At 46.1% G+C, this 11,093-nt stretch overlaps 1 protein-coding gene and 1 long non-coding RNA gene across 3 annotated transcripts; one reads left to right on the forward strand and one right to left on the reverse strand.

Annotated features, from left to right (window-relative positions):
* Positions 1–366: 366 nt before the first annotated feature.
* Positions 367–7,723, reverse strand: LOC310700603 (thiol S-methyltransferase TMT1A-like). Of its 2 annotated transcripts, XM_083490526.1 has the most exons (4): positions 7,361–7,723; positions 5,934–6,106; positions 3,192–3,802; positions 367–632 (listed from the first exon to the last, which is right to left on the reverse strand). In XM_083490526.1, the coding sequence occupies exons 3-4, from the start codon at positions 3,693–3,695 to the stop codon at positions 396–398; spliced, it is 741 nt and encodes a 246-aa protein (XP_083346652.1). In that variant the 5' UTR covers positions 3,696–3,802; positions 5,934–6,106; positions 7,361–7,723; the 3' UTR covers positions 367–395. The 2 variants fall into 2 exon arrangements, with proteins under 2 accessions (XP_083346652.1, XP_083346653.1); XM_083490527.1 differs by lacking the exon at positions 5,934–6,106 and having other exon boundaries at positions 7,361–7,714.
* LOC310700651 lies at positions 1,340–4,580 on the forward strand. Its single transcript, XR_014522662.1, has 2 exons — positions 1,340–2,042; positions 2,787–4,580. It is a non-coding gene; the product is annotated as an uncharacterized lncRNA (long non-coding RNA).
* Positions 7,724–11,093: the final 3,370 nt, after the last annotated feature.

Genomic DNA, 11,093 nt, shown 5'->3' on the forward strand with positions numbered 1-11,093 from the left:
TGAAAGGCGGGATATCAAGTCCAAACTCTTCTTCTTCTGATATCCCAACCTCCATGGGGATCAGATGCTTCCAGGGAGAATAGTAATGGGAGTTCACGCATGCTCACGTGGAAGTGAATGAGGCAAGCCCAAACTATGTGTTATGGCAACGTTCACATCTGCATGGGAGCAGCTGGATTGTGGAAAGTGAAGGTAGCTGGACAGTCTGTCAAGTGGAAATAAAAAATGGATTGGCGATAACATACATGTGTGTGCATCCAATTACAGATTGCACAAGAAGTTCACAGGCCATAGGTGACATAGTGATGGGCTGTGCTATAATTCTTACGGTTAGGTTCTACACCCCAACCCAGAGACACCTGCATGGAGATTTTGTTCAGTAATTTATTTCCAAGCTACTTTACAGCATAACCTATGATATGCGGCTTATTAGGTTGCCATTTTAAAGGGACATGTATGTGTTGCAGCTTCAGCTCTGAGAAGCCAGCTTTGTCCAGGTCGTTCCAGGTTTCTCTGGCCAAGTGGCACCCGTCAAACAGACATATCCAAATTGGATCATAGATCTGCTGCCAGAAAAGAGTCCAGCTGGAAGGAGCACCTGCAACGTGTTCTAGGAAGTAGAAAGCGCCACCCTGGAGAAACAGAAATGGATGCATATAAGTTACTTTCGATTCTCCTTTGGATTTCCTCAGATATTCCTTTGCACAATCAGCTCTAATGGTATCAGTGCTGTTAATTTTTCATGGCAACAGCCACTGTTCCCCCTGAATTTTGACCTGAATCTTCCCACATTCAGCTGCATTGGATGGCTTTGGAGTTCTAGTCTTATGAGTGGAACACAGACTGCTCAGTTGGTTAGAATGTGGTGCTGAGAACACCAAGGTTGCAGGTTCGATCCCTGTACGGGACAGCTGCATATTCCTGCCTTGTAGGGGGTTGGACTAGATGATCTCCAGGCTCCCTTCTAATTCTACAATTCTATGATTTCTCTGTCCGCTTTCTCCATTCCGAGCATAATATTACACATCTCCATCATTTGCCTTTTCTCACAGCTGCTACAAGCTGGGTCAACATCTTCACCAATATCTTCATAGGCCATTTTAATACCCATTCGCTCAGTTTGGAGCAGGAGTGGCAACTTGAATAAAATATTGGGGAAGGCCAGGTATGCCCCTCCCCATATAATCAACCACAAGAAGTAGTACACAGACACACCCCATTTCAATCGTATTGCCCATCACCTTTGGGGGTTCCCGGCCCCCTCAAATATTTTATTCGTGGGGTCAATGGTACCTCGGCCCCTAGGAGCTGGTTCTATGGTTTGGAGAAATCCTTTTTTTATGTATGTTGAAAGCAGCCCTGATTGGTTGGGGCAACCAATAATACAATTGCTGCTGCTGCTGTTTAATAGGATGTCCCTATTTTCATCAAATAAATGTTGGAGGGCATGAGATCTGTCACTAGAGTCAGTTAACAGCTCAGCCAAGCGTGATTTTGAGTTTGCCCCCGACTTTGCCAGTTTCATTGGTAAGCAGAGATGGAAGATGTCAAGGAAATCTCAGTGGGTGAAACAGATACATTTTACTCACTATACTGCAAAAGGAAGGCTATAATGTGTTTAAAAAGCCATTCCCAAACATGAATCATTCTATTATTTTTTTTTAAGGCAGGTGGGAATAGACACAAAACAAATGCAGAGAGGCTGAAATGTGAGAAGGAGGAATAATAATAATAATAATTTATTTATTCATACATACATACAGGTTTCCCCAGCCACTCTAGATATCTTCCAACAGAATATTAAAAACACGATAAAAGATCAAACATTAAAAACGTCCCTAAACAGGGCTGCCTTCAGATGTCTTCTAAAAGTTTATTTCCTTGACATCTGATGGCAGGGCATTCCACAGGGTGGGTGCCACTACTGAGAAAGCCCTCTGTCTGGTTCCCTTCACTGCTCACAGTGAGGGAACCTCCAGAAGGCCCTCAGAGCTGGATCTCAGTGTCCGGGCTGAACGACGGGAGTGGAGAGGGTGCTTCAGGTTGTTAACGGAAAAATCTGAGGGCTCTCTTGGACAAAACAAAGACACCAACCAGGATAACATGGAGCAAAACAGCAGCCTGTAGGCTTGGCCTTTATTGAACTGTTGCAACAGGGTGTTCCCCTCACTAGCAAGAGAGAGGAAAGACCCAGAACAATGGGCTGCAAGACCTTATAAAAACTTTTGAAATTCCCCTCCTCTAGGTCAAGCCCACCCCCAGAAACATCATGCATACATTACAGAAAGGATTGACATCATGCATACATTACAGAAAGGAGGGGTTGAGGGAGGAGTTGTGGTGGTAACCTGAGTGTCCTGTCACCTGGCTGGTTCCTCCTTTCCCCCTCCCCATGAGTACTTTCCAGGTGACAATGGGGAGTTTGCAGTTTCCTGCCCCCAGAGGGAAGATCTGATCATTGTCCTTTGTTTCAGCCTGTGGTGAATCCACTGTTCTTTGTGATTTTGATTGTCTTCTGTCTGGGATTATCAGGGTTGACATAGCAACTGGGCAGGGCTCCTGTGGATGTGCTGGTATGCTGAAGAGATTATGGCTGACCAGAAACCAAGCACCCCCCTTTGATAGTCCTTGTCACATGGAGTAAAAAATGGAACAGTGCAAATCCGATGTATGGTTGATTTTCTATGAATTTATAACAGAAATGTGGCGTATGTAGTGTGTGAGTGTGAGTGTGTGTGAAGTTTGTGCAAACAGAATGATTGGGGTGGGGGGGTTCCTGCTACAAGGTATACTGGGTCTTCCAGCCCAACCCTCTTATCAGTTTCAACATCAGAGACAAGCATGTTTAAAAATTTGTTTGGTTTTCACAAGTGTGCAACAACAACGGACAAAATAATAAGAGGCATGTCTAGATCTGTGTAAGGTGCTCTCAGTAACACAGAGGGTGGGATTGTTTCTTCCTAACTGTAGTTAGGGAGAAAAGCAAGGAAGTGATCCCAACGTTTGCAGCTTGTGAGAATGTAAATAGCTCAGAAGCAAATTGGTTTATGCAGAAACAACAAGGGATCCGAATGCATCTACCTGCATTTGTGATTCCCCAATGGATATAGAATTGACTAATACCTGAGAATACAGCATGCCCCTGCAGTTACTGAACTGTGCTTGTTCTTCCCACGGCGTGAGCTACTTACCGGTCTCAGCACCCGCAGGACTTCTTTCATAACTTGCTCTGGGCTCTTCACAGAGCATAGCACCAGCGTTGAAACCACCACATCCACCGACGCAGATGGTACCTGGTGCAGGTCCTCAGCCGGAGCCACCAAACAGCGTTCCACCTGCACGTGTGGATTTTCAGCCAGGCTCTTGTCAAGAAACTTCTGGAAGTTGGGGTTCGGATCAGTGCATATGATTTTGCATCCCACGGGGTAGAACTGAAAGTTGGAGCCAGTTCCTGTGCCAATCTCCAGCAGTGTGAGGTCCCCCGTAGGACTGGCAAAGTCCTTCAGGTTGCTGAACATTTCCCTTTTCTTGTTGGACATGTGCTTATTATAACTGATTGTCATCACAGACATGAAGTAGGGGAATAACTTCTTGCAAAGGGGTTCCCAGATACCCAGATACAATAGCAAGTAAGCAGGGAAGGCTAATATATGGACGCATAACCTGAGCAGGACAACAAGGCATGTTTCTTCCATGTTAGCAGGAGGGCAGAAAACAGCAAAGCCAGAGGAGAAGAGAAAGTCAGTCGCAGAGTCTCGATGGTGGGGCTTGTTATTATCTGTTGCTTCCAGTCCTCAAAGATCTCAAAGGGTGGAAAGAAATATTGTTAATAAACTCCACACACACACACACAAACTCACCAATAACATGGTTTGTGCATGCACTTGTAATCTTGCCCGTCAGAGGAACTTAAAAACTGTATTTGCTGTCTTTAAGAGGGAAATAATCTCATTTAGGGGGTATTCTTACACTTTATTGCAGCAGTGTACTCCGCGGTCCTGTAGTAACCCAAAGTGAATGTTGGTTTAAATTTGTTACAAGCTTTCCCTAAATATAAGGGGAAACCTTTTTCCCATGGCAGAACTCTTTCACACCAAAACTGCGCTGAAAAATGCTGGGGTGGAAGGATTTGAAACTAGTCTACAGTGGTATATTTGCTTCCCTTGTGTGTGTTTTTTGCCTCAAGCAGCTGCAGACTTGAGCAGCACAGTCCTGCCCTGCAAATGCTTTACTTTTATTCGCTCTAGCTGTTCTTTTGGTCTCTCTGTGGCAGGAGAGACCTGGGCACCTGATGGTTTTTATTACCTACTTTAGGTTAATTATACATCACCCTAGCCAGTGCAGAAGATGAGAATATAGGCATATGGCAATCTTTTCAGAATAACTGGGCCCTGTAGCAGGATCAGTGCTGGATTTAAGGTAAAGGGACCCCTGACCATTAGGTCCAGTTGTGACCGACTCTGGGGTTGCGGCGCTCATCTCGCTTTACTGGCCAAGGGAGCCGGCATTTGTCCACAGACAGCTTCCAGGTCATGTGGCCAGCATGACTAAGCCGCTTCTGGCGAACCAGAGCAGCGCACGGAAATGCCGTTCACCTTCCCGCCGGAGTGGTACCTATTTATCTACTTGCACTTTGACGTGCTTTTGAACTGCTAGGTTGGCAGGAGCAGGGACTGAGTAACGGGAGCTCATCCCGTGGTGGGGATTCGAACCGCGACCTTCTGATCAGCAAGTCCTAGGCTCTGTGGTTTAACCCATAGCGCCACCTGCATCCCTGTGCTGGAATTATGTGTAAGCTAAACAAGCTATAGCTTAGGACCCTACTCTCTTGGGGGCCCCCCAAAATTTTAAAGGAATAAAACCTGGATGCACATTTCCAAAACGTAAGATAAAAAAACAAATAAAATAAAACCTACATAAAGCAACAGTGTTTTGTGTTGTGTAGGCACCTGTGATGAAAATAATGGGCCCTGTCTGTTACCTAAAATATCACTGGTTCGCTCGTTTCTATATATAGCGTGCCTACAATCTGCTATTTATAATTAGTAGTTTGCATCATATATTTACACCTATTATTATTTCTTGTTATAGCAAGTTTCTAGAGACTAGATTATGAGTCTTTGTAAATTGTGCTTCTAAAGGAACTTTTTTTATTGCCAAATGCCAATGTGTTTGCATTATTAAGTTTGTTATGAATAAAAAAAAAATTAAAGTTAGAGGTTAATAATTATTTCACTATTAATGTACTTGTTAATTGCATTTCAGTTCAACCATAACTTTGATAAAATACATATTTTGTTATGTGCAAATGGCTTTGGATACCTATTAGGTCTATAAATTACCATATAGCATATATTCAAAACACAAAAACAGTGACAATTTGTTGTTGACAAAGGACAGGTGGACATATAAAGGGCCCCATTACTTTCAGTAACTTAGGGCCTCATCAAACCTAAACCCGGCCCTGAGCAGGATGTGTGGGGATTTTCTGTGTGAAGGGGCCATCAGTGCCAGAGCAGTTAGGTTTTTTTGTGGGGGTCAATGTGGGGTGTATGGGGTTGCAGTGTGTGGCATGGCGCTTAGGTGCTTGCAGTGCAGGATACATGTATAGTTGCCCCAACCTGAACTTTTTAGTTTACTACTTTTTAGTTTACTACTACATCTGTGCAGTTGACATGATTCACCGAGGGGCATATTTTATATTAAAAGCAATCTCAAACAGCAGAGGAATATTTGAGGTCACTGGGAGAGTCAAAATGGCTTCAGGATTGCTCTCCTGTACTACTTCAGACACATGGCTTATATATTTAGATATATGAGCATTTATGAATATTTATTCTGTATTTGAGACCTTAGAATTCTTATACAGTAACACTATCCCTGACTTTGCACTCTGCTTGCTTCTAGATCAGTTCTACCAACCACCACCTTACCTTTGGTACTGTGGCAAATTCTCACAGCTGCTTGCACATCTGTAATGTTGCTGCCTGAATCAGCCCCTTTATACTCTTCCTCTTTTATTTCATGCAATAAACCAATGGTTCTTTATTCATCCTAGTATGTTCATCTTGTGGCACAGGCATCTCGCAAGGATACATTATTTAGACTAGCGTCGGATAAAAAAAGATATTTGGTATTAAGTTCTGTATCTCTCTTTATAAACTCTAATAAAATTTATTTTAAAAAATATAAACTGTGTGGAGATTTTTGTTGTTGTTACCGTGCTATGTATTTTTGTGTCTTTATATTGTAAACTGCCCAGTGATCCTTGGATGAAGGGTGGTATAGAAATTTAATTTTTTAAATAAAATAAGGAAGCGAGTGGAACCAATTCAAAATCCCTTTCAAAGCTGTTATTATTAAGTCTGGGAAACCCTCTACTGCCAACACAGCTGTTAGAAGCAAAGATCACCAGTGTTGAAACGATGATTCTTCAAAATCAACTTCGTTGGACTGGTCATGAGGGAGCTCATAATAGCAGGGCTGCATTAGTTGTTGTTTTTTTTGGGGGGGGAGTTTCCTCCCCTTGTTGTGATCCTGATGAAAATTGCTCCTAAGGCCATTTGCCTTAGGAGGAAACTGCCCACAAGCACCTACATATCAGCTTCAAGTTTAAGCCTGGTCTGTGATTGCCACAGGTTTTGCAAAACAGGGAAGAGCACCAGTGACTGAGTTGTTAGGCATAACATTTTACAGGAAAGCACTAGGTTTATGCCTCTTCTCCAAAGGCTGGACCTCCCTTTTAGACTTAGCGTCCTGGGTCTTGGGCAATTTCCAGATCACCAAGGTCGTCCCTTCCCCCTCAAACATGCATCCCAATTTGTTTGCAGGAGGAATATAAAATGTTGCGTCATTCCACACTTCCAAGGCATGATAGTGCGAAAGTCTGACCTTTGGGGGGAAGCAGGTTTGTTGTGTAAGAGCTGTGCAAACAGCTGCTGTTGCACAACCAGAATTGGCCAAAGTGCAATTGTTATTATTTATTGAATTGATATACCCCCCTATACGCGGAGGTCTCAGGGCGGTTCAAAGAGACCAACCTTAAAAACTGCCATATATATATATATAAAATCAAAATGAAGACATGCTGACATCCCTCTGTGGCTACTTTATGAACAAGGAGGGGAGATCCGATCACAATTCCTTGCAAGGCATCTGCACTGGCTCTGCTATTAGGAGCTTTTTCTATGGAAGGAACTGTTTGTTTAGGTTTACATCCTCTCGGGTCAGTTTTAGAATCTGCTCAAACTTACATTGACCCTTAATTAAAAAAAAAAATGGTAAACGGAATGCAACGTGTTAACACGTCGGTAACTTGATGCGCATATCCGGATTCGTAAATTTGACGCCCAAAGCTCACCGTTTCCAGGAGGCGTTGGAAACGGCCAACCTTTCCCTTGCCCAGCAGCGAAGGAAACGAGGGGAAGCTGGGGGCACCGCTTGGAGGCGCCACTGCGATGTACGAAGCGGCTCCCACGACTGCTGTGTCACCTCAGGAAGGCGGAGGCGGCGGAGGCCGAGCGGTGGAGGCCCTCGCCTCTACCCTTCTGCCTTTGAGCCGAGAAAGAGCCGGGAAAAACCCGACGGGTGAGAGACGTTGAGCACGACCTCTCCGACCATCTCGGAGAAAGGGGCCGGAGCCAGGCCCTCAGCCGCCGACCAAGGGCCGCCAGCAAAGCGGCGCCTCAGCCGCCCCCCCCCCCGACGGCCAACCGTCGCCTCACGTTCAAATCAAGCGCGCGCGCGAGAGAGAACAACGGCCGCTCCTGGAAGGGGCAGGGCTGGATGTCATCTGAAAATAGTTCCCACCTGAAAGCTCCCTTAGCTTCTGCATGAGCTTCCTCCCTTTTGCTGATGTCTCCTCATCGCTATATGCACACACCGTTTGAATGGCAATGCCCATCAACTTGGGGTGTGGGGCTCAAATATGCCTCCCTGTGCCTCCCACTCTTTGGACTTCGCTGAGGACATAGCTGTCAACTTTCAGATTTGAAAATAAGGGATCAGCAGCCTCACCTGTCCCAGGGAGGCTCGAAAATAAGGGGTCAGCAGCCTCACCTGTCCCGGGGACACTCTATGGGATATCTAACAATACCGGATAGAAGTGGGAAGCAGCAGGAAACGGCGCTGGAATAAGGGAATTTCCCGCAAAAAAAGGGAAGGTTGACAGCTATGGCTGAGGATGGCTGTGACGTTGGTCACCAAGCACAGGACCACTGTGCGCATGACCAAGTCCATGGAGCCTTTGGGAACGGCACACAGATCCTCTCCGGGGGTGACAATGAAGCCCTCAAAGCGCAGGTGCTGGTTCTTGGGGACGCTCTTCAGGAGATACCTCCCAAAGTTGGGTTTGGGGTCGCTGCAGGTGATAGTCCAGCAGCCCGGTGGGTAGAACAATGGTTTTAGACAGTGGTTTTCAACCAGAGTGCCGGGGCACCCTGGGGTGCTTTGAATGATAGGGGTAAAGGTAAAGGGACCCCTGACCATTAGGTCCAGTCGTGGCCGGCTCTGGGGTTGAGGCGCTCATCTCGCTTTATTGGCCGAGGGAGCCGGTGTACAGCTTCCGGGTCATGTGGCCAGCATGACTAAGCTGCTTCTGGCGAACCAGAGCAGTGCACGGAAACGCCGTTTACCTTCCCGCCGGAGCGGTACCTATTTATCTACTTGCACTTTGACGTGCTTTCAAACTGCTAGGTTGGCAGGAGCAGGGACTGAGCAATGGGAGCTCACCCCGTCGCGGGGATTCGAACTGCCATCCTTCTGATCAGCAAGTCCTAGGCTCTGTAGTTTAACCCACAGCACCACCCGCGTCCCTAATGATAGGGGTACTGTGTGCAATACTGGCCTCTGTCCCTTTCCTTCCTTCTTTCCCTCCTCTGATGCCTTCTGTACCTCCCAAAGGCTTGTGTGACACACACACCCTACCCTATACCTGGAGGTCTCAGGGTGGTTCACAGAACAAAATCAAAATATAAAACCACAATATATGTAATCAAAATAAAAACAACAACCCAATAACACCCCCCCAAGAACCACGTTTTAAAAGGGCATAGGATGTCAGTCAAAACAACAAAAGGCCTGGTTAAAAAGGAACGTTTTTGCCTTGCCCCTAGGCAAACTTCCCTGGGGGGAGCATTCCACAGATGGGGCACCACTGCAGAGAAGGCCTGTTCTCAGGTCGCCACCCTCTGCACCTCTTGAGGAGGAGGCACACAAAGGAGGGCCTCAGAAGATGATAACAGGGTCCTGGTAGGTTCATGTGGAAAGAGACGGTCCCTGAGGTATTGTGGTCCTGAGCCATTTAAGGCTTTACAGTAGAGTGGTACCTTGGGTTAAGAACTTAATTCGTTCTGGAGGTCCGTTCTCAACCTGAAACTGTTCTCATCCTGAAGCAAAGTTCTTAACCCGAGGTACTATTTCTGGGTTAGCAGAGTCTGTAACCTGAAGCGTCTGTAACCTGAAGCGTCTTTAACCTGAAGTACCACTGTATAGGTTAAAACCAGCACTTTGAATTGAGCCCAGAAACTAATTGGTAGCCAGTGCAGTTGGACCAGGATTGGTGTAATATGCTCAAACAGTCTTGCCCCGGTTAGCAACCTGGCCCCAGAATTCTGCACTGGCTGAAGTTTCCAAACTGTCTTCAGAGACATCCCTACATATAAGGCATTGCAGTAATCTAACCTTAAGGTCACGAGAGCCTAGACAACAGTAGTTAGGCTATCCCTGTCCAGATAGGGATGTAGCTGGGCCACCAGCCAAAGTTGATGGAAGGCACTTTGGGCCACTGAGGCCACCTGAGCCTCGAGCGACAGCAAAGGATCCAGGAGTACCCCCAAGCTACAAACCTGCTCCTTCAGAGGAAGTGTAACTCCATCAAAAGCAGGTGACCTCCCACCCATCTGATCTAGGGAACCACCCACTCACAGTGCCTCAGTCCTATCTGGATTGAGCTTCAGTCTGTTCTTACTGTCACTAGGCTAATCTGTTAGGTTCTTTTCCTACCGTCACTTGATTGGTTTATTGGGTTTCTTGGAACATTGCAGCAGACTATAATGGGTGCAACCATTGTTGTGCTTTTTATTTTTTACCTTCCAGCTGTTGCAAAACTACAATTCCCATCAGTCCCAGCAAGCATAGTCAGGTGACAAGGGGTGATGTGGAGTTGAAGCTCAGCAATGTGAAGGGTCAAAGACCTGATCTATAGCATGTTTTTGTCTAAAGACCCTTCTCTAAATAACTTTTATGCTTGGAGCAATTTCTGTAGATCCCTTCAAAGTGTGCCCATACTATGGATGGAAATAATGCACAAGCAAAGGAAGAGAAAAGCAGGAAGGAGCCATTTCTGAGCGGCATGCGCTAATGTTGTGTGCAGCTTCCATGCAAAGCAACAGGAGGCAGTGTCGGCATCCGAGTTTTTCCCAGTCAAACCGTCTGAGCTCTGCCCGGTACTGTTTTACCAATTACCAGCAATTAGATCAATCCATGTTAACAGACTGGTGTGTCTGGTGATGTTGCTGGGCCTCTCCTTTTTTGCTCAGTGCGCCGTATGTGGGCAGCACCATCAGAAGGAAATGTGCCCCTAACTGATGTGGCAATCCACGGAGAGGCTAAAGAATTGCGTCATCGTTGCGCAATGGAGAAGGGACCAAGGCTTAGGCTGACTTGCATGTGCCCATTAGCAGCATTTCCGCTGCAGTGCTGCACTGCCCGCAAATGTTGAAGCTCTCCTGAATGCAAAAGGCAGCATGCAATGCATGTGGAAGCAGGTTCTATAGGAGAAATTGGACGGGATGCTCTTAAAAGCTTTGTTGGACACCATGAATTTGCAGCTCTCTGGCATTTCAAACTACTACTCTAATTGAGGGCCAGCATGATGTTGGGGTTAGAATCCTGGAGACCAAGGCTGGGGAAAGCTTGATTCAACACCCCACCCCCCACCAGAAACTCAGAAGAGTAAAGAAGCCTCTTTCTCTAGTCACCCAGTCCCATCTTGTAGTCATCAGGCTGCTTTGTTTGAGACTAGTGAATTTATTGGAATCTGCTGATTTTTTTGGGATGGTGGGCGGGGTCGGTTTTTGGATCCAGGCTCAGCT

This window comes from Podarcis liolepis, assembly GCF_965112155.1.
Source record: "Podarcis liolepis genome assembly, chromosome: 2".
Classification (NCBI taxonomy): Eukaryota; Metazoa; Chordata; class Lepidosauria; order Squamata; family Lacertidae; genus Podarcis; species Podarcis liolepis.